The sequence below is a fragment of the Sceloporus undulatus genome, chromosome 4 (assembly GCF_019175285.1).
Source record: "Sceloporus undulatus isolate JIND9_A2432 ecotype Alabama chromosome 4, SceUnd_v1.1, whole genome shotgun sequence".
NCBI lineage: Eukaryota > Metazoa > Chordata > Lepidosauria > Squamata > Phrynosomatidae > Sceloporus > Sceloporus undulatus.
Window position 1 is genome coordinate 2,021,783 of NC_056525.1, and position 22,941 is coordinate 2,044,723.

General features: G+C 45.5%; 1 protein-coding gene across 3 annotated transcripts in view; it reads right to left on the bottom strand.

The window, feature by feature from the left end:
* Positions 1-22,941, bottom strand: part of TGM2 (transglutaminase 2) — a 54,821-nt gene that overhangs the window by 8,449 nt on the left and 23,431 nt on the right. For all 3 annotated transcript variants that reach the window (XR_006103454.1, XM_042462531.1, XM_042462532.1), the window contains exons 3-10: positions 22,109-22,351; positions 18,648-18,766; positions 10,927-11,055; positions 9,999-10,176; positions 7,986-8,121; positions 6,762-6,865; positions 4,353-4,592; positions 3,199-3,468 (exon numbers count right to left, since the gene is read on the bottom strand). Coding sequence is in view for 2 of the 3 variants with exons in the window: in XM_042462531.1 (XP_042318465.1) it covers positions 3,199-3,468; positions 4,353-4,592; positions 6,762-6,865; positions 7,986-8,121; positions 9,999-10,176; positions 10,927-11,055; positions 18,648-18,766; positions 22,109-22,351 (1,419 nt within the window). In the remaining variant the exon portion in view is untranslated. The remainder of the gene's footprint in view (positions 1-3,198; positions 3,469-4,352; positions 4,593-6,761; positions 6,866-7,985; positions 8,122-9,998; positions 10,177-10,926; positions 11,056-18,647; positions 18,767-22,108; positions 22,352-22,941) is intronic.

The window sequence follows — 22,941 nt, forward strand, 5'->3', positions numbered from 1 at the left end:
TGACAGTAAGGGCTGTTTGACAGTGGAAGATGCTGCTGCCTCGGAGGATGGTGGAGTCTCCTTCTTTGGAGGTTTTAGAGAGGCTGGATGGCCATCTGTCTCGGGGAGGGCTTGGACTGTGTGTTCCTTGGGGTTTCTTCTGTGAGTCCTCATTGGAAGGGGTCCATCAGGCCAGGTTCTGGCGGCATGGACATTTCTAGCAAGATCCAGCTTCTTCCCTGGGCCTGCGGTGGCCAAGCAGACCTCCAGGTGAACTCTGTAGGCATGCAAACCGCCGCTCATTATTAAACAGTCCTAGACTGGACTCTGGAATGAGCTTCTTCCCTTGCCAGACAGCTACATTCCTGCCTCAGTCATTTCTGGGCAGCTGGAATTTCCCACCCTCTTCTCAAAAGATGCTAAACCGCAGCCCACCGTGGTTTGGCTTGGTGTGTTTTGGCATTCCTCTCCTAAAGGTCTCTGACTCCACATGCTCAGGCCATTTTCACTTGCCAGGCCTCTCCTTCTCTCCATGTCATATGGACAAAGGGAAGAGCCATTCGTCCAGCTCAAAGTCAGTTCAGCAGTCCCATGACCTTGGCATCAAGAGAAGTATAGTGTCTAGATCAAGGGAAGTAAGTGTGCCATTGTATTCTGCTTTGGTCAGGAGTCACCTGGAATAATACTGTGTCCAGTTCTGAGCACCAAAATTCAAAAAGGATGTTGACAAATTATCACACCCGCACATGCTTATCCCATTCTTCTCCCGTCCATAAAGGGTAATGGACCTGTCATTTGGTATGAACAGAACCCCATTAATACCAAATGATGGGTCCATTACTCTTTATGGACAGGAGAAGAACAGGACAAGTGCAGGGTGTAGAATCATAGAATCCTAGAGTTGGAAGAGACTGCAAGGGCCATTGAGTCCAACCCCATTCTGCCATGCAGGAACTCTCAATCAAAGCATCCCCATCCGATGGCCATCCAGCCTCTGTTTAAAGACCTCTAAGGAAGGAGACTCCACTACACTCCGAGGAAGGAGTGTGTTCCACTGTGATAACTTTTCCCCCAATCACATGAATACTATGAGTTAAGGAAGGGAGCAATCCGTTTTGCTCCTCTGTGTGATAATCTCCACCATGGCACCACCCGGTGCAGTAACTCATGGTATTACCCCCACCTCAGCATTGACCTCCTCCTATACCAGTTTAGCTTGTGCCCTCCTAAGACCCTTTCCCCATGAACTACTTTCCAGCCAAATGTCATCCATCTCATATTTGTGCATCTCAGTTTCCCTGCCTAAACAGAGTGCCTTCCGTTTATCCTGTTGAAATTCATTTTGTTAGTCTTGGCCTGGCTGTCCATTCCTCTCCATAGTTGCATATCAATGAAGATTTTCCACCTGCCCTGCTCCATGCATCTGAGTGCAGATCTGGCTTTCAGCCTTTCCCCATCTTGCGGTGCCTAGACTCATGCCCTCTAAGCCCTTGCCTTGGCACACCTGGGCTCTGCAGGAACAAGGAGCGATAGTCTTGGAAACAGACCAAAGCAAACAGCCCCTGTCTAAGGCTAAGGAACAATGCTTCCATTAAGCTTCCCACCTTCAAGGCAGGCCAGAAGGAACATGCTTGTGGTTTTGCCTCCAGCAACAGCCTCCTCCATCGCCACCTCCGCTGCGGCATGGAATCCGAGAAGACTCTTACTCTGCCAGACTCATATAATGCAACCCCATTGTCATAGAATTGTAGAGTTGGAAGAGACCACAAGGGCCATCCAATCCAACCCCCGCCATGCTCTGTGCTCTTATATAATAATAATAACAATAATACTGGGTGAAATAGCAGCTGACGCTTCGGAGCAGCAAAGGACAGGAAATTGCTCACTTGGAGGCAAGCACTCCCTCCGCACTCTGGGTCAAGATGCGAATTCGAGCCTCGGTGTGCCATTGCCAAGGTTTCAGTTAAGAGGTTGCGGGGGATAACTAACTACCTAATGAAATAAATAGGAGTTTTATATTTGAACAAGGTTCTAAGGACTGACTTCAGGGCTTTTAATAATGTGCTGTTCTATTGAGATTTCTTTTTAAAAAATCTTGCCCCCCTTTTAATGGAGTTATTTGAAATGGTTTTAATTGTAAAGATAGTTTAACTGCATTTTAACATTAACCCCTGAACCTATTGAGTTCTGTTGTTCATCCCAACTAAAGACAACCCATGGAAAGAACAGGAATTATCCAACTGAATCAATTCAGCAATTGCTTTACCCATCTGCTATAGCTGAGACTAACTAGTAAGATTCAGGCCTTGGTATGATTTTAATTTAATCTTTTTATGTCCTTTTGTTTGTATTTGTCTTGAGTCCTAGGCTGCATCTACACCATAGAATCATAGAATCATAGAATCATCGAGTTGGAAGAGACCACTAGGGCCATCCAGTCCAACCCCATTCTGCCATGCAGGAAATCCAAATCAAAGCATCCCTGACAGATGGCCATCCAGCCTCTGTTTAAAGACCTCCAAGGAAGGAGACTCTATCACCCTCCGAGGAAGGAGTGCATTCCATTGTCGAACAGCCCTAACTGTCAGGAAGTTCCTCCTAATGTTCAGGTGGAATCTCTTTTCCTGCAGCTTGCATCCATTGTTCCGGGTCCTGTTCTCTGGAGCAGCAGAAAACAAGCTTGCTCCCTCTTCAATATGACATCCCTTCAAATATTTAAACAGGGCGATCATATCATATAGAAACAATCCAGTTTGACACTGCTTTAACTGTTATTGCTCTACACTATGGAATCTTGGAATTTGTAGTTTTGTGAGATATTTAGCCTTCTCTATCAGAGCGTTCTGGAGTTACAGCAAACTATAAACCCCAGGATTGCATAGCATTGAGCCATGGTGGTTAAAGTGGTGTCCAACTGCATTAATTCTGCTGTGTGGCAGCAGTCTGGCCATGGTAGGGCAGGGAGAAGGTAGTCTAAATAATAAATCATCAGCTTTCCTAAAGAAATTTGCTCCCCATGGTTGCCATTCTCCTGGCAGAACATTCTAGGCTTGAATCTTGCTTGAAAAGTATGTTCCTTTGGCTCAAAATCTCTTTGCAGTGGCTCTGACATGAAGCAGTCTTCTGTCCAAAACAAGCCTTGGAAAAATTAGTTTTGGAGACCAGAACTTTTTTGATTAAAAAATAAAAAAGGCCCAGAGCTTTGGTCTCAGTCCTTACCTGCGTATGGCTCCAGGATGACATTCAGAAGGTCTTTGGATCCGCACTCAGGTCCCAGCGCCCCGTTGTAGCTGATCGTTCGTGCACCAAACATCAGGCGACAGCGGTGTTCCTCCGGTGTGTTGTTGGTCAGGAGAGCAAAGACGTCAAAGTCACAGCCGTTGTCCATGCCTTCCGACGCTTTGATTTTGACTTTCAGGCCTTCCTCTGCTGGAGGCGGGCTCTTTTGGAGTTGGGCCTTTTCGAACACGGCTCTTTCTTCCTCTGAGTCTGTTAAGGAAAATGGCAATGCCTGTGGTCACTCTCTATCAGCACCAGTTTGGTGCTCAGAACCAGGAACATAACAGGACTCCTTGCACACAGAAACCCAGGTCTCTCAAGAGTATGTGCTACTAAATGCCAGGAGCATTAGTAGGGGCTTGCGGGGAGTAAGGACCGCACCAGGTGAAAGCACCAAGGGGTTGAATACCTGGTTAGACCCTCTTGGGAAGGAAGGCCAGGGCAGTCTGTTGCTTAGCCTCTAAACATTTACTGCATATGTTTCATCTAGAATTTTGCTAGACAAATTATCTAGAGTTGTGATTCTATATAGTTACTCTCAGGTACATTAAAAAATCTGGCCTAAATGCCTTAAATACACTAGATCCTATCTGATCATGGAAGCTAAGCAGGGTCAACATGCTTGAATAGGAGACCACCAATGGATACCAGGTGCTGTAGGTAGTATTTCAGAGGAGAGAACTGGCAAACCATCTCTGAGGATTCCTTGGCCAAGAAAACCCTCTGAAAAGTTCATGGGGTCACCATAAATTGACAAGCAACTTGAAGGCACAAACACACACACAATAGAATACAGGTCCTAAATACTCTGAAAGCGCCAGATCTTATCTGATCTTGGAAGCTTAGTGAGGTCAAGCCTGGTTAGGACTTGGATGGGAGACCACCAATGAAAACCAGGTGCTGTAGGAAGGAACTGGCAAACTATCTCTGAGGATTCCTTACCTAAGAAAACCCTATGAAATTCATGAGGTCACTATAAGTTGTCAGGCAACTTGAAGACACACATACACAACCTGGATGTCCTGGGATCTTGTATTCCCCAACACACACAAACGCACACCCTTCATGGCACCTGGTGAAGTTACTCTGCCCACCTTCCTGGTACTTGTAGTGGTGGGTGATGTCCTCTTTGGTGTCCCTGCCCACGCTCTTGGTGCTGATGTTCTTGCCCACGACGGTGGCGTACGTGGTCTTTCTGCGGGACATGTCACTCTGGAGCATCAGATACGCCACGTCCGCATTGACCTCGGCAAAGACAAACCGGACGTCGTACTTGAGCTGCAGGTCTCCCTCCTTGACGGCTTTGACAGGTGAAGGGCCGCAGCAGTAAACACCTGCCGGGTGAAGAAGGGGGCTGTCAACATTTAGTGTGAGCATGAAACCATATGCAAGGAAGGAATGCAGGAGTGTAAGAGGCATTTAATCCAACCTCCAACACAGAGGCCAAAAATAACCTCATGTACATCTGCATAGCCTGCCTCCGCAGATGGTGCTTTGGCAAGGAGCAAAGCTGCTTTAAGCCAAGAAGACTGCTGGACCATCATGGCAGATACGCTTTCCTCTATCTGGCTATTGATCTTGTGCTGGCCAGAGCATCCCCAAGTTCCTTTTAGCTGGAAACAGAGCTGGAACTTTCTACATCCAAAGTATGGACCTGGAGCAGTCTCACCAAAACTGGCAACCTCTAGATGTGCTGGATTACTACAACTCCATGATGGCTGGAGATGATGGAGGCAATTATTGTTATTCCATTTCACAGTCCAGCAGATACTATTGACTAGAGTTTAGGACCAACATTCATAGAATCATAGAATCATAGAGTTGGAATAGACCACAAGGGCCACCCAGTCCAACCCCATTCTGCCATGCAGGAACTCTCAGTCAAGGAATCCTGCTTGTCAACATCCTTTTTTAATTCTGGTGACCAAAGCAGAATAGAGTGGCACTATGACTTTCCTTGATCTAGACACTATGGCGTGGTACAGAGCACCAAAAAGAGGCGCCTCCCCGGCGCCTCTCTTTGCTCTGCAGGAGCGCCGCAGCAAACTAATTGTGTGGCGCTGCTGTGCAGCAAAAAAGCAGCACCCAGAAGCGGCTCCTTTTTCAGGCGCTGCTGCAATGCAGCAAAGCACCAGAGATGGCATGGTGATGTCACAGCTGCGCCACCCCATTTGGAAGTGGCGCAGCTGTGCCCCGTCTGGTTGGCGTTGCTCAGCTGTGGCGTGCCCATGGAGTGCTAGGGTTGCAAGGCATGTTTACGCCCCGCCCCCGAGCAATCCTAGCACATCATGGGCGCACCGCAAAGGGCCCGTCTGTACTGGGCCTATATTTCTATTCATGCAGCCTTAAATCACATTGGCCTTTTTAGCTACCGCATCGCACTGTTGACTCATGTTCAACTTGTGGGTCATGGGACCACATGGCTTTCCTCCTTCCCAGGGAGGACTGGTTGGCTCCTTCCCCACTGTCTTTCCACCAGCCTTTTTTGACAGACTTTTTACTTAGGGATGCATCTGGATTTTAATATGTTGTGGCAGATGGAGCTTTTAATGGAGTGGGGTGGGGTGTGTTTCTATTTTATTATGGTTTAAATGTATTTTAACTTGTGTTTTTAACTGGTCTTTAAAAAAAAACAGAACAAAGATTCAATTGCGGTTTAACTTTTGTATTAACAGTGTGGTTTTTAGTTATACAGTGGGTCCTTGTTATCTGCTGGGTTTTGGTTCCAGGATCCCCTGTGGATAATAAAATCCATGGATGCTCAAATAATAATTCCAAAAAGCAAACCTTGATTTTGACATTTTATATAAAGGAAATCATTCTGCTGCCCCTTTGTGGCCTCATTATCACTTACAAAGAAAGCGGTTTGCGATCCAAATTAATTGATTAATTTGACAGCAGAGTGTGGTTCCCACTACATTTGTCTCAATTGCATGTTTTCCCTGTAAAATAACCCACTTGTGCTTCCCATTCATAAATGAATCGGTTTCAAATGGCTCCGCTCCTGCCGGCCGAAGGGCAAATTTAAATCGATTCCAGTCCGCATCTGATTCACACTTGCGCAGAATCGATTTATCTGCGGAAAATATCAGCATCAAAAAGACGCAGGTTAAATGCGTCAAGTGCATGGCCCCCGTTGCTGAATTGCTTCAGCGATTCTATTTCAGTGGGAACCAGAGTCATTTGAACCAGTTCAAACCGAATTGCAATCCAGTTTAAAAGGTAATGGGAATGAGGCCTGTATATAATGAGACCGGAGCATTCTTGGATTTTGATATCCATGGGAGATCCAGGAACAAAACCCAAGAGATACCAAGAGCCCAGTGTATTGTGTTTTTAAATGGCTGTAAGCCTCCTTGAATTCCAGGCTGGAAGAGAGGCAGATAATATATACAATTAAGTTTAAAAAATCAGATTCTGATAAAGTGTGTGGAGGGACTCCCAGGAGAACATCAGGACTTCCCAAGAACTTCTTCCAGGCTCCAGCAATTGGACATAGTTACCTTCACTTTTCTCTTGGGGCGTTGGGTCCAAAACCTGCCATCCATCATATCCTTCCGGAAGATCTGGGCGGCCCATCCAAGATTCAACCCAGCAGTGATAATTCCTGTAGAAAGCATGGAAAGGAAGCCAGAGACAAAGTTAGGAGCCAGGACAGACCTTCAATTGCTTTCCTTCTTCTAAGCTTCACCTTTCCTATCTTTAGGGAGTCATCCATTGTATCTCCTTCCCAGGCATTGGGATGAGCAGATTCAGGACTTGGATAATAACAAAAACTGATTATCATTTTTAAGGCACACTGAAATTGCATCCTCAAAGTGTGTGTTTTAGGTCCTTTATGTCAAACAAAGTTTGCATGACATACCTCTGCATTTAATGAAAACTGAACATCTAACAAACATTGTTGATATCTGTCAGAGTGCGAGACCAGAATCCTGGACAATCAATCAGTCAGCTTGATTGGTAAATCAACAGCACTTGATTGATAGCTCCAGAATCAGCAATTCTACATCACTCAGCTTCATAGCTGAGACTGACCCCTCCCAGCCAAACCAATAGCTAAATCCCCCCAGCTGGATCACTCCTCGCCAGCCAAAAGCCCACACAGAAACCCCCTCCTTTTCCTTACTGGTCCCCATCCTCCATCACTCCCCCCTCAGCTCCTCTTCTCCCATAACTGAAAGCTGCATACCAAGCCTCCCAGAGCAAGACCTTCAAGGCCACTAGATAAGCACCACCTGGCTCCATTAACAACTACATGCTCTATCTCTACCAGCCTAGCAAAAGCACATCCCATCCCCCATCATCCACACCCACCATACATCTGATAGAATACCCTAGGATTCTAAGTTAACACTATCCTTGTTATAGCATTTATTACTTTTACCATTACCTAACTTCTTTCTTTTTTCCTGCATACACCCGGTTAGGTACAATAGCCTTTTTTATTGTTGATGGAGACTTGTGTACTACAGGTCCAGCAAAACTCAGTGTCAACCCCTACACTGAGATCTGGCAGGTAGGGAACCTGAAGCTGTTGGCATTGTTAGACCGCATTTCCCATCGTAGTTACCACTGAATTACAAGCAGTGCTTGGAAAGCTACTTCTTAAAAGTGACTTGATCCCACAACTTGCTAGAATATTTTAGAATTAATCCCAGCAGGCAATATTACAGCGAGAGCCTGCATTTGCAAACAAGGGGGGTCCAGCTCGGTCCTCCACTCACCAGATGAGTTCCCGGTTCCCCTGCTGCAGTTTTCCGTTCTGGTCCAGATACTGCTCTATGATCAGGTTGCCGTTGGTGTCGTGGGCAGAGTTGTAGTTGGTGACCACTCGGCTGGGGATGCCCAGGGCCCTGAGCACTAGGGAAGGAGGGAGGAGAATAATCATAACAACAACAATAATAATAAATGTTATTTATATACTGTCTTTCCAAAGATCAAGGCGGTTTACAACAGTGCTAAAGCAAATACATAAAGTACGATGCAATAATACAATAATAAAGCCAATACATATATAAAATACAATATAACCCTAATGCAATACAATACAGTACAAATAATTCCCTCCTCCTCCCCCCTCCCCTTTACATTTATAACAGAATACCTAACTATAACAAAGATAAGATATACAGTAATCTAAATCGTAAAGTGATGTGTGGCAGGGATGCTTCCAAACCTGTGTGTAAGCACTTCTCTTCATTAACCTAATTGCTCTGAGGATGGGGGTGGTAGGATAAATCCTTAGTGAAAAGAAGATCAGAGGTGAGAGGCTGTCTCCAGACCAGCCATGCAAGCCTTCAGTTATCAGTTCTGACCAGGGTTCGAATTCCGACTCGGCCAGAGAAATCAATTGGGTGACCTTGGGCAAGTCACACTTCTCTCTCAACCTCAGAAGAAAAAAATGGCAAACCTCCTCTGAAGAAAGCTGGTCAAGAAAACCCAGTGAGATCATGACATGAAGGCCCACAACAGCAGCAGCAACAATGGGAAGAGAGGCTAACACCACCTTCCTGTGTCCATGACCAGAGTGTGCTCTGGACTCTATGAAATCTCCTGCTCCCAACGTCTTTCTTTCAGTGAGTCTCAAAGGTGCTACAAAATCACTTTGCATACTGATTTTCTAGACTAACACGGCTACGTCTCAGAATTCTACCCCTTGATAAAGACATGGAGGAAATTAATTAATATTCACCTCTTTGAAAGCCAAAGGGTGTCTCAACAGTGAAAGGGGGATGCAAAAGAAGTCAAGCACAAGGTTCTTAAGCTTCGGGAGATCATTATGGAAAATTCATTTATGCAAAAATAGATGTGGTTTCCCTGTGCTGAAAGCATGTTCTGGGTTTTGTGTAATCCACACAATCTATTTATGCACAATATGTATAAATGCACATTGGATGTTTTGTGCAGGAATCTGTGTATTTGCACAGACTGCAGGAAATCCCAAGCCTCTGGTGAGTGGAAGCAATGCTGGAAAATGAAGAGAGCAAAAGGAATGATGTCAGGGTTGACTTGGAGGTCTGGCAGGAGCCAAGCAGGAAAGAGAAGCAGCGGGAGGCCTAGTGGCATACTTAACCTTTTTCCTTCTTGTTGTGGCCTGCGTTCGAGTCAACTCTGACTTATGGCAACAATATTATGGGGCTTCCTTGGCAGGAGTTCTTCAGAGGAGGTATGCCAACATTGCCTTCCTCTTAGGCTGGGAGAGTATGACTTACCAAGATCTGAAGATTTGAACCGTGGTCTTTCAGAGTCTGACTCCAATGCTCTAACCACTGCACCATGCTGTCTCCACTGTTATATGCCTTCAAGTCAACTCAGATTTGTGGTGACCTATGCGAGGGTTTTCTTGGCCAGTTATTTTGAATCTTACCCTTCCTTGCTCTGAGGCTGAGAGAATGTGACTTACTCAGGTTCATCCAATGAGTTTCCATTCAAACCACTGTACCATGCTGGTTCTCAGACATATGGCCACCTTCTGCTGAGGGTTTCTCAGCCAGATTTATACCAAGGAGGTTTGCCACTGCCTTCCTATGAGGCTGAGAGAGTGGCACAGGCTCAGGGTCACCTAGTGGATTTCCAGGACTGAGTGGATTTCCAGGACTGAGAGATTCTGGGAGCTACAGTAAAAAAAAAAAAAAAAAAAAAGGGGGGGGGGGGGGGGGGGCCAAGCTCTGGGGAGAGAAGTGTAAAAGGAGGGAGGAAGAAAATATGGTCGTCTCTGTCTCTTGCTGGTTCCTCACCTGAGCAAGCCACGGCTGCAAAGACCCAGCATTGTCCGTAACGGACGGGTTGGCATCCAAACTTCTGCCACCTCTGCAGGATGTCCACACTTCCGGCCCAGGCCATGGGGCTCACCCCGTCGTCATACTGGTTGTCCCATCGTCCAAAGAGGATGCCTTGGTCATCATTGCAGTTCACCTGCGAGAAGCAGAGCAGACCAGCGTCACAAAAGCAGAGTTTGCTCAAAGCCGGTAGACACTGCAGAATTCCAGATCGTAAACCATTCCGAGTCAACAATTTCATGTTTGAACTTTTCAGATCCCAAACCAATTAATTTTATATGCCATGTTGACATAGTGCAGACACAACTATGCAAAAAGAGAAACAAGACAGCCGTTGACTCTCAGCCTGCATACTTTATACAGGCTTTAGAGTTTAAGTGTTGTTGGCACAGGATTTCATTTTTAGTTCTCAGTGCAAAGCCCCAACTGGGTAGACTTGTGACAGCGATGGCTGCACCAAAGTTTGGGAAAATTACTGACTTACTTATTTGTTTACTAAGAAATAAACAAGTAAAGGGACTTGTTAAGCTGCAAATCCCACAATCACAGTGGCTATACTGGCTGCAGAGATTCTGGGAGCTGTAGTCCTCAGGAATAACTTTTTCAGGGCCTGGGTGGAAGAATGAGAGTCCTTTTTGGATGGTGGCTAGAAGAGCCACTTCATAAGAAGACCATTTGCTTTGTCTGGTGGTTTCTAGGCCAGTGGGGCAGCAGATCCATTCCAGGGTTTAGTCTGAAATTTAATGGATGCCCAACCCTTTGTAAAGACATAGGATTTGATACCCTGGACAGCTCCTTTGAAGCTGAGACTAAAATCTGGTGGCTCTGGAAACCATTGGCCATGACTGCCACCCAGCATTTCGTGGGTTTTCTGGTGGCTACTCACCATGGCGCTCACCACTCTGCTGACGTAGACGGGGCTGTTGCGGCGGGAGCAGTCCTTGTCTTGGTTACGGAGGAACTTGGGGTTGGTGTCCAGCAGCTGCAGACAGATGTCCACAATCCCTTCTTCAAACTAGTGATAGAAGAGGAGAAGACAGAAGGAAAGATAAGCAAAGCCCCAGCTTATCCCTTGTCCTCCAAAAGCCAAAAGGGATAAGGGACTGAAGGAAAAATAACCCCTAACACAACCATGGGATGGGCATCTCTCTTTCTTACACCAGCCACTGTAAGAAAGGGGAGCAGGGTGGAGATGATGAAGATCGCAGGTAAAGGCTTCATCCATGCCACCTCCTCTGCCAAAACATTCTGATGGAAAGAGGTATTCCGCAGTGGAAGATGCTCAGTGTGGTGGAGGCTTTTCTTTGGAGGTTTTTAAGCAGAGACTCATCTCTCAGGAGGTATCATGCCCTGCTTCCAGAATATGGACAAAGGAGATTTTCAGATGGGGGGAAATTAGGGAGGAGGCATATTCTTGGCAAAGTCACGCAACTGTGCTGAAGATTTTCAGACAACGTTGCACTTATCCAGGACTTAATTAATTTAAGATCCAGCAACAAACCATCCATGAAACTTCCCCATGAATGGTTTGTTGCTAGAGCATTGCTGGTTCTTCATGGGTTAAGTCCTGGATAAATGTGATGTGTCTGAAAATCGTCAGTGAAATCGCACTACTTTGCCAGGAGTATATCTTTTACTGCTTTCATCCCTGTCTGATCATCTCCATACACTCTAACTCAGAGACAGAAGAATGGACCTGCTGCTAAACCAAAGCAGGAGGAGGTTCCAGAGCCACACATCTAAGACCAAAGGGCAGGACCAGCTCCGGCAGAGAGTCCTGTCCATTCAGATACAGAAGACCCCTTACCCTTACCTATCTTTGCTGAGCGGAGACAATGAAGGGAGGGCTTCAGGGGGTCTCAGCAGTAGCAGCAATTAATTAAACAGCAGCTGCATGATCTGTAAATGCCCAGCACTATCCTCCAGGAGTTGCAGGAGATTCTCTGCCCTGCTTGCCTCCTCGTTGTGTTCCTGAACTCTGTTCTTGACCTGGACTGTGTTTGTTGACTCTGGGTGCTGTGTACCTGACTCGGATATTGTTGAATTTGTTTGGCATGTAAGACATGTATATACTACAGTAAAGTAAGTGCTGAACTGTAAGCTGCTCCATGGCTTTGCTTGCTCATTAGTTGCCAGCTATCAGCTGTATAGCAATTAGCCTTTTTGGACTGTGTTTGGGTCAGGAGTGCTTTGAAGGTATCTTCCTGCATGGCAGAATGGAGTTGGACTGGATGGGAGTCTCTTCCAGTTCTAGGATTTAGGATCTTAGCATTATAGTTGGATGGATGGATAGACTTTTTCAAGGTGGTGCTCTTACCCTAAGATTCTTCCCTTCATGGTGGGAACTGGAAAAGAGAGATCCAAGACCAGAGGCCTGTGAACTTCAGCTATGTTTTCAACACATTTGCTTGTAAAATTTTCCAATCCATGGAGAACAGCCTTTGTGCCTTTGTTCTGCCTTGGCAGCAGGAGCCAACTGAAGCATTTCTCTTATCTGAAAGCCCAGGAAGGGTCAGGGAACCTGGCAGGCAGCCTAGGCGCTGCTTCAGCCCTGTTTGTGCAGCAGAGATTAGAGATATTCAGAGGAAAAGGCTGGGATAAGCACAGAGAAGCTCTCCATGGACCATCCACCCCCAGAGAAAGGCCAAAGCAGAGGATCATAGAATCCTAGATTCCTCAAGGGCCCTGATCCAGTCCAACCCCATTCTGCCATGCAGGAACTCTCAATCAAAGCACCCCCGACAGATGGCCATCCAGCCTCTGCTTAAAGACCTCCAGAGAAGGAGGCTCCAAAAGACTCATAGCGAGTGTGTTCGACTGTCAAACAGCCTTTACTGTCAGGAAGTTCCTCCTAATGTTTAGGTGGAATCTCTTTTCCTGTAGCTTGTATCCATTGTTCTAGTCTCTGGAGCAGCAGAAAACAAGCTTGCTCCCTGCTCAATATGATTTGAAAGTCCTGCACTCCATCTTGCAATGTCACTCGATCCAGCAGAGGCTGATGCCTCCCTTGGCAGTGACTCCATTCTGTGTTTCAATCCAATAGCCATTCAAGGTGCCAGGTTTATTTTGAGAAATGGATCAGCACAACATGGGATGAAAACTCACAGAATCATAGAGTTGGAAGAGACCCCAACGGCCCTGATCCAGTCCACCCTTCTTCTGCCATGCAGGAAATCTCAGTCAAAGCATCTCCATTGACAGATGGCCATCCAGCCTCTGCTTAAAGACCTCCAAAGAAGGAGACTGCACTACACTCCAAGGGTGTGTGTTCCACTGTCCAAGCTGGCTGCTGTGTGAATGTGGACACAGCAGCTGGCTTTGGGAAGGTGTTGGCAACCACAATCACTGTGAGTGGAAGAGAAGAAGAGGAGCAGAATCACATCTGTTCACACCATGTGGCTGCCTGAGAACTGCATCGGAAGGGACCTATCACACAAAGGCAGTCATGGAAGAGCAGCCCGAGTGAGCCCATTGACAGGTTTTGCCTGTCAATGAAAAGATGCAGTAAGGTAATGATTGGGATGCAAAGCAGCAGCAAGACAGACACAACAACATGCAATACGTACCAGCAAAAGATGCTTTTATCCTGTTAAAATTCTGCTTCTGTAGCCTCATGTGATTAGGGGGCTGTACAGACAGCCCCGAAGGGACGTCACAATGCCGCCCCTTTCCTAGCCTGATCCAGCCTTGCCAGGGCACAAAAAGGAGCTTTTTGCACCTTGGAAAATGATAGCCATGGCACCATGGTTATATGGCACTTCTTTGGCGCTGCATTGCACAGACGTAGCACTGGAGGAGTGTCATGATGCCGCATGCCACATGGAGCGGCACACGGTGTCATTGCGCCATGGGGGGCAGAGTTGGGGCATGCGTCATGTAGACACAATGCCATGACTCTGCCCCAAGGGTGGCCTTAATGGTCGGTCTGAGGAGCCCCAAAGTCTTCAGATATGAAGAGTCTAGAGAACTGCTGGGTAGAACCCCATAGTTTTGCACTTCTGCAGGAGGCGAGATCGGCCCCTTCTTTCTCTCCTTCTCCTGGCAGGCTAAGATCATTTCTTATCCCAGCATGATTGTAGTGTTATTTGATAGTTTTGCTACCTTTTAATGTTAAAAATGTCCATGTTTTAACCACAGCCTCTGACTATCCAAATTTGGCTTAGATATCTCCAAGTGCATTCCAAGTGCATTGGATTTTCTGTGGACCCGGCCGACAGATAACAAAATTTGGACTCCAGCAAGAGGGCTATCCAAGGGATACAGAGTTTTCCTTGACCACAGCTGGGTCCAGTGATTTATTGTCCACTCGGTCTCTGTAAACCAAGCTCTCAACTCAGATCTGAGTTTCCTCCTTTCTCCTGACTCAGTCCAGTGAATTCCAGAATCAGCATTTTCATATCAAGAAATTAGTTTTTAAGAAGTAATATCCAGAGCTTCCTTTGTGGAATGATCTATGACTTTGCTAACTATTTCATCTCTAAGATTACCACTATTCGCTCTGAGATAGTCCCTCCTGATTCTTCTTCTGCTCTTAATCTTCTATCGCTTTCGCCTAACAAATTTTCTGTCTTTCCTCCTGCCTCTTTGGATGAACTCTCTACACTTCTGAATTCTTCCAAACCTGCAACCTGTTCTCTTGATCCAATTCCTACTCGTCTTCTAATCTCTATAGCTCCCTCCTTTCTGCCCTCGCTTCTCCATATCTTCAATCTCTCTCTCTCTCTCTACAGGCTCCTTCCCGTCGGACTTCAAACATGCTCTCATTTCCCCAATTCTGAAAAAACCTTCTCTTGACCCCTCCTCTTTGTCTAGCTATCGTCCGATTTCTCTTCTCCCCTTCCTTTCTAAGGTTTTGGAACGGGTTGTCTATTCGCGCTGTCTTGAGTTTCTTGAAGTCAACTCCATTCTCGATCCCTTTCAGTCTGGTTTCTGCCCAAGGCATTCCACAGAGACAGCTCTCACTAAGATCTCCAGTGACCTTTTACTGGCCAAGGCTAATGGCCTTTACTCTGTTCTCATCCTTCTTGATCTGTCTGCAGCCTTTGACACCATTGATCACTCTCTTCTAGTTAATATACTTTCTGACCTTGGGTTCTCAGACTCTGTTCTCGACTGGTTTAGATCTTACTTGTCTGGCAGATCTTTTGTAGTAGTTGCAGGGAGTCAGACTTCTTCTCCTGTTCCCTTATCTGTTGGATTTCCTCAGGGCTCTGTTCTGGGTCCCCTTCTGTTTTCTCTCTACACACTGTCCTTAGGAAAACTCATCAGCTCTTTTGGTTTTTCCTACCATCTGTATGCCAATGACACCCAGCTGTATCTTTCTGCCCCTGACCTTTCTCCAAGGCTTGAACAGCAAGTCTCATCTTGCCTCACAGCTGTCTCACAGTGGATGCGCCATCAGCATTTGAAGCTCAACATGTCCAAGACGGAGCTTCTTGTCTTTCCTCCTAAGCCCAACCTTCAACACTCCTTCTCTGTCTCTGTGGACAACATTTCCATTCAACCAGTCCAGCAAGCCCTTAGTCTTGGTTTTATCGTTGACTCTTCTCTGTCGTGTATCCCTCAGATCCAGACCACAGCCAAGGCTTGTAGATTCTTTTTGTACAATATTGCCAAAATCCAACCATATCTCTCCGCCTCTACTGCCAAGATCCTGGTCCATGCCCTAGTGGTCTCACGACTTGATTACTGTAATGTCCTCCTGGCTGGGCTTCCTCTTTCTCACCTCCGTCCTTTAATCTCTGTCCAGCATTCAGCTGCACGCATTATCACTTCCACCCACCGCTCTGACCACATCTCTCCTGTCTTGGCGTCCCTTCACTGGCTCCCACTCCCTTTCCTCATTCAGTACAAGCTTCTGCTGTCGACGTTTAAAGCCCTCCATGGACTGGCCCCTCCTTACTTATCAGACCTTCTTTCTCCTCACCTTCTCACCAGGGCCCTCCGTTTTGGTAGTCAAGGGTTCCTGTCTCAGCCCAGGATTTCCTCTGCCCTATCCCGGATTCGCCCCTTTTCACTTGCTGCCCCTCACTCCTGGAACCTTCTTCCTCCACAAGCAAGAGCCATCACTTCATTAACCAGCTTCAAAACGGAGTTGAAAACCATCCTATTCAGAGAAGCCTTCCCAGGCATCGCATAATTGTCGCTTACTATCTGATGTTCTGTTGTTGGCTGTTTATCGATCCATTTCCTGTATTGCTATGTACTGTATATGTATTATCCTACTTGTGAGTATGTATTTTCCCTGGATAATGATTAACCTTCCATTTTGAAGCCAAGTCCTCCCTCCAGTCCATCTGCCTTGGTCCAGGCCTCGGAGGTAGAGAGGAACTGCTGGACCTCTTACCCTTTCCCGTCACCACTCCCTTCTCCTTCTGTGTCATGTCTTTTTAGATTGTAAGCCTGAGGGCAGGGAACCGTCTAACTAAAAGGATTGCATGTACAGCGCTGTGTAAATTTACAGCGCTTCATAAATAAAGGTTAATAATAATAATAATCACAAAAAGTCAATTGAAGCAGATAGACTTCTGCTTTTTGTTTCCCTGAGATGAAGTTCAGTGTGGTTCTTTTCATGAGATTTAAAAAATACATCTTATAATCATCATCAGGCTCACCAAAATCAATACATCTGAACAACAGAACGCAATAAGGAGCGTTACTTTTCCTGTTACTTTAAACTGTTTAAAAAGACAACAGAGACATCCTAATTGGCAATAAGCCATGATAATGAATCCAGTTCCCTTTTCCCTTTTTGTAAACCTTGCAAGTTTAATTCTTCTTTCAGAAAAGCTTCTTAAATTTTTACCCATTCAAAGATGGTGGGATGGATAGGCTATATATATTTAAACTTTACATTAAGTTCTGATGTTGCTATCAATGAAATAATTTCTGCACATTCTTGTTCTAATGTTCATCACAGGAACCAAAGTAATCCATGAATGAATGCATAGAAAGAAACAGTTTTGGGGAACACCAGAAGAGGATAAAACTGAGCCATTTTGAAATCTGTTATTTTCCTTCCTTCGTGGGTTGCAGCCACGCAATCAAAGTGTGCATTTGGGAAGTTATATACAGTTGTCCCTCCATATCCACGGATTCTGAACCCATGGATTCAACCATCCACGGCTTGAAAATAGTAAACCTTCATTTTGCCATTTTACATAAGGGACACCATTTTACTATGCCATTGGATATTATTATTATTATTATTATTATTATTATTATTATTATTATTATTTTGCTGTTGTTGTTGTGTTTCTGACTTATGGCGACTAAGGAGTTTATCACCTGGGAGAAAATTGCAAGTTTAAAGGGGGTTCCCCCGTGAAAATCGTGCAATTTCTATTAAAGCGTGATTACGATTTTCACACACAGTGGTCATTATCCTGGGAATAACCAGGGAATAAGCAGCAACAAATCTTTCATGGGATTTTCCTATGAATGATTTGTTGCTGTTTATTGCATGGTTATTCCTGGGTGAATATCACTTTAATCGCTTTTGATCGCAACATCGTATGAAAACCTTTATCAAAAATGTGTGCAACTGCATGATTTTCACAAGATATTCCTGGGATAATGGTTCTTTAATCATAATGTTATGTGAAAATCTTAATTGCGAATGCATGGTTTTCACGGGATAAACCCCATTTACACTTCCAATTGTCTCCATGTGAAAAACTCTTTGGAGTGACTCTTGGCAAGTTTCTAATAATAATTATTTCTTACCCACCTTTCTCCATGGATTGAGGTGGAGAACAACAACAGACCGACAAAAAAGCATCATTTAAGAACACAACATCACTTAAAACATACAGCAGTTTCAAAAACAAACAAGACAGATACCTATTGAAACAATCTATGTTTAAAATTCATCGTTTAAAATGTACAATTTATAATGGGACAGGGATTTTGTTATCCACAGCGAAGCCTGGAATCAAACCACAGACAATATCAAGGACCCACTGTATTTTGAAAACATTTTCAAGCAACAGATGATTGAATCTGTGGAAAAAGAATCTGTGGATATGGATTTTTGTGGGTTTTTGTTCTAGAAGACGTTTCACCAGCATCTGTGGCTGGCATCTTCAGAGAATGCTGCCATGGAAGTGAGTGGGGTGTGTGTGTGTGTGTGTGTGTGTGTGTGTATACATACATACATATAGCCAACTCTCTTCCATGCCAGCATTCTCTGGAGATGCCAGCCACAGATGCTGGCAAAACATCAGGAATAAACTCTTCTCGAACATGGCCTCATAACCCAAAAAACCCACCAAAAACTATGGATGCCGGCCATGAAAGCCTTTGGCTTCAAATCTGTGGATACAGAAGGTTGACTGTACTTGTACTTTATTTTTGACCCATACTGTAATTTACCTTGAGTTCTATATGGGGAGAAAGCCAACGCATTAAATAAACAAATATATAAGCACAGTTGCAGCACGCTGAGCCTTAACTGCCATTGCTCCATCCTACAGAACATGGGATTTGTACTTTGGGAGTAGGGCTTGGATTTCCTCTGCTCCAGATCAGGAGAGTGCATTTGGGATGATTCTACACAATTATAGCAGTTTGATCCCACTTTAACTGTGAAGTGTGGGCAAAACTCACCTGCCCAAAGTTCCAGGGAATGGAATAGATGTAGTCCTTGGACCCCTGGTAGATGTGGCCATGCTGAGTCAACACATACTCGACGCGGGCCTCTTCGCTTTCCATGAAGACGGAATCATCTGGGCACAGAGGAAAAGAATGCTTTTAGGAAACTTTCCCTCTTTTCTTGCCCTTTTCTCTCCTAGAGTTCTTTTAAAATTAAAATTAGACCAGCTGAATAATAGCTCCACACCACTAAATAACTTTCCTATTTTAAACGAAATTCCTGCATCAAAGCATTTACTGTATATACCAACAAGCCCTATATGAAGCCAAGCAACAAGCCCTATAAGAAGAGACATGGGGAGCTGGGTATGCTTAGACTGGGGAAGAGATGGTTAAGAGGGGGCATGATAGCCATGCTTATGAAGGGATGTTCTACTGAGGATGCAGCAAGCTTGCTTTATGCTGCTCCAGAGAGTGGGGCATGGAGCAATGGATGCAAACTTCAGGAAAAGTGATTCCTCCTAAACATTAGGAGGAACATCCTGACTGTAAGGGCTGTTCCACAGTGAAAGACATTCCCTCAGAGATTGTGGTAGAGTCTCCTTCTTTGGAAGGTTTTAAACAGAGGCTGGATGGCCATCCATCACTGGGAGCACTCGGATGGTGTCTTCCTGCATGGCAGAAGGGGGCTGGATTGGACTGTCTTTGGGGTCTCTGAGACTTCCAACTCCATGATTACCTGTTTTTCAAAACTAGAAGTGGATTGCCAGCTACCTCCTCTTCTGTTTGGGGGGTTGGGGCCCCCAGTCTGTCAAGCCCTCGGTAGGTACAAGGGATACAAAACCAGCCCTTGGACCCACCATACTCTCCTCCTCACTGCATTCCTTTGAATGCTCATCATGCACCCCCAACTTTGCTTTCTCCCTAACTAATTCCAGATCTGGTGGAAGGGATTGCAAATTGGGACATGAGCACGTGGGGAGGGACTGTTTACCCTTCATTTACCCTTCCCTTGTCCAGCTGCAGCAGGACAATAACCATCCTCCATCTCTCCAGATGAAGCTCAGAAAATGTGTTGCCACTGATGGAGGGAAGAGATGCTCCTCTCTTCTGCATCCTGCAGTCCCCATAGCATCCCCCCTTCATCTGTGTTTAATTAACAGACTCAAAATATTCAGCAGAAGCCTTCCTTCCAGGCCAACTGGTGGGTGCCTCAAGCGAGTGGCATGTGGGCATGAAGAGTCAACCAACGTTTGCAAAACCCCCATGCCACTGCCTTCCTCCTTGCAGCGTTTCACACCGGGATATTTCTCTAGTGTGAATGGGGCCTAAAAGATTCATTAATCTTATGACAGTCCTATCACAGAGCTTCCAGAAATGCCTTCAAATGCAGCTTTTAAAAGTGACTGGAAAACACTGCTCATAGTGCCAAGGAAAGGGCATGATTCCCTGCGTTGTATGACGTTTGAAATGTTATTTCAAAGAAGTGGCCCAAGTTGTGGAACCTATTTTACTTCCATCCCTTAAATAGCTCCTTGTTTGGATAAGACACAGAGCAGATTCAACCCTCTCCCCCAGCTCCCAGGGTTTTTCCTTGGACATCTTGAGCCTCTCCTTCCTTTGCTTTCTGTATCCCAGTTGGGCATCCTCAGTCTAGAATATATTGGACTACAATGCTCCTTTGCAGCCAGCTGGTTGGGGGGACTTGCAGTCCAAATAGAGAGAGCGCCAGGTGGGCAAGGTCAGCCTTCCCTCTCCACTGTCAAATCTGAATTCTCTGCAGGAAAGGTCTTGGTGTTCTGTCCCTAGTTTGAGCATCCTGGAGTATTTGACCCATTTTGCAACTGGGAAAAACCCAGAACTTGGTAAAGTTACTTTCCCAAACCCTGGTGAAACCAAAAAGGCTTTGCCACAGCAAGTAGCTGCAATGTCCAAAAATATCTGCCCCAGGGACCGTTTGCAATTTTTGAGGGAAGGAATGTTCAGACAGCATTGCCTTAGCAACATGACAAAAATGTAGATGTCATGTGTTGATTTCTTTTTTCACATCAGCTGAAACCAGTATAATTTTCCACATCCCTCCCTTCTCCGTTCCTCATCCACCCACTCTTTCTATTTTGTGTCCCTTGGGTCAGTTTTATTTTAGAATATAAAATCCCTCAGAGACCAGTGGACCATTTTTGTTAGCAGTTTACAAGAAGGGAACGCAATTCCCTCCAGCAAATTGTAACAGCAATGCAAAAGATTGTCTGGTTTTCCCACAGCAATAACTAAGCAGTTTTATGTTGTGAGGCACAACGTTGCTAAGACAAGCTTCCAGACACACTAAGCTCTATGTCTGGAAGGGCCCTGTGAACATCTTTTGCAAGTCTGCATCTGCAATGCCTTTTTGTGTGAGCTGAGAGAAGGAAGCGGTGGGGAGATGTCTTTTTTAAATCTCTTTTCCTCCATGCATTTGAAGAGGTGCATCTTTAGTTCCTGGTAAAAGAAACCTGTTGGTCTTAAAGGTCCCATAAGTTTCATTGTTACTTTTCAAGACAAGGCTAACCAGGGTTTGGGAAAGGCTGGGATGTCTTATCATTTAGCCACCAAATGCATTTAATTCTCTTTTACTAGGACTAGCAATAGCATTTAGCCCAATCTCTCCCGGTGGCTGATGTCAGCCCTGCTATCTTGGACTTTCTAAACCTGTCTTTTCCAAGGATTGAATCTGAGATCTTTTGCAGACAAAATGCATGCCCTGTGATGGGGAATGTAGAAGGTCCCAGGTTCAAGACTGTGGCATCCCCAGGTAAAGGTTGGGAATAGACCCTTCTTTGGAGAGCTACTATTGTCAGGCAGTTTAGCTCAATGGTGGGAATCATGTGGGCTCTCCAAGGCAGTGTTTGCATCCGCTGGATCCCACCAGCTGGAAGAAATATTGTCAGAAAAGGGAGAATTGCCTCTTCTGGAAGCATTCAAGAACAACATCCAAGAACTATAGAAATTCCACATTCTTAAGAATAATGTAACTTATCTTTCCCCAAAGTAGGGCATGATTCTATGATGCTATGTGATAGACAGGACCCACGTCTAAACACAAAATTCATGCATGTTTCATATATACACCTTACACATATGTTGTTATTGTTTCGAATTATGGCAACCCTAAGGCAAACCTATCAGGGGGTTTTCTTGGCTAGATCTTCAGAGGAGATCTGCCATTGCCTTTCCCTGAGGCTGAAAGTATGTGACTTGATCAAGATCTCCCACCGGTTTTCATGACCAAGCTGGGAACTGAACCCTGGTCTCCAAAGTCATAGTCCGCTGCTCAAACCACTATGCCATGCTGGCTCTCTTAACTCCTTTAAAGCTTTAAGCCTTGAACTGATCCACCACCACCACCAACTTGAACTTCCATCTGCCACCAAGCAGACCCCAAATCTACAATGCAGCTTCCTAATGGCTGTTCCAAAGGCCCTGTCGAAGAGACCTACCTGGACACCAAGGATTAAAGAGCAGGATGAATTCCCCCAAGTCATAGCTGGAGCCTTGGCCTTCTGTGGAGGCCTCCATGGTGAGGTGGTACCGGCCAATTCGGGCGTCCGGAGGAGAGAAGATGAACATTGTCACGGAGGATCCATCTTGGCCTTCCACTGCTGAGCTCCATGTTGTTTCTTCCAGGGAGCAAGTGAGAGGGAAAGAAGACCTGGTCCCTGATGTCTCAATGGGGCAAGGCCCTGTGGGAAGAACAAAAAAGAATTTTGTCAGTGTTTTTCTATCCCTGCCAAAAGCCCACTGCTAGCAAGAAGAAGGGCATCAAGGAACCAGGGCAGAGCTAGCCAAAGAGGCAGGATGCTCTGGGGATCCAGTTTGTCAAAGCATTGCTTTGTCCATCATCAGTCCCTTCTTTGGCTTCCTTTCAGTGGTGCCAAGGCACTGAGAGGAGGACAAACATGTTCATGTCAATAAATAAAATGCATCGTAGGCACCTCTCGGGAGACCAAGGGCGTGCGCTGGCAAGCATTTTGGCATGCTCCACCTATGTACTCTCTTCTCAGAATAAGGATGGATATGCATTGCCATCTAAGGTGCTTTGCAACTCAGACCTTCACCTCTTCTTCTGCCTCTTCTTTGTAAGTACAAACCAGTCATTTGGGTAGTAAAACCACAAGTCAACTGGGTTTGGCATGGGGTGGGAGAAATGAGTGTTTCTTTTAATCAGAACTACAGGTACAAAACAGTGGGATCCCACTGGGGATTAATGTGGAAATGCTGGGGGTTGCATTGGTCGGAACAGCTGAACAAATAAAGACATCCACCTGATGGC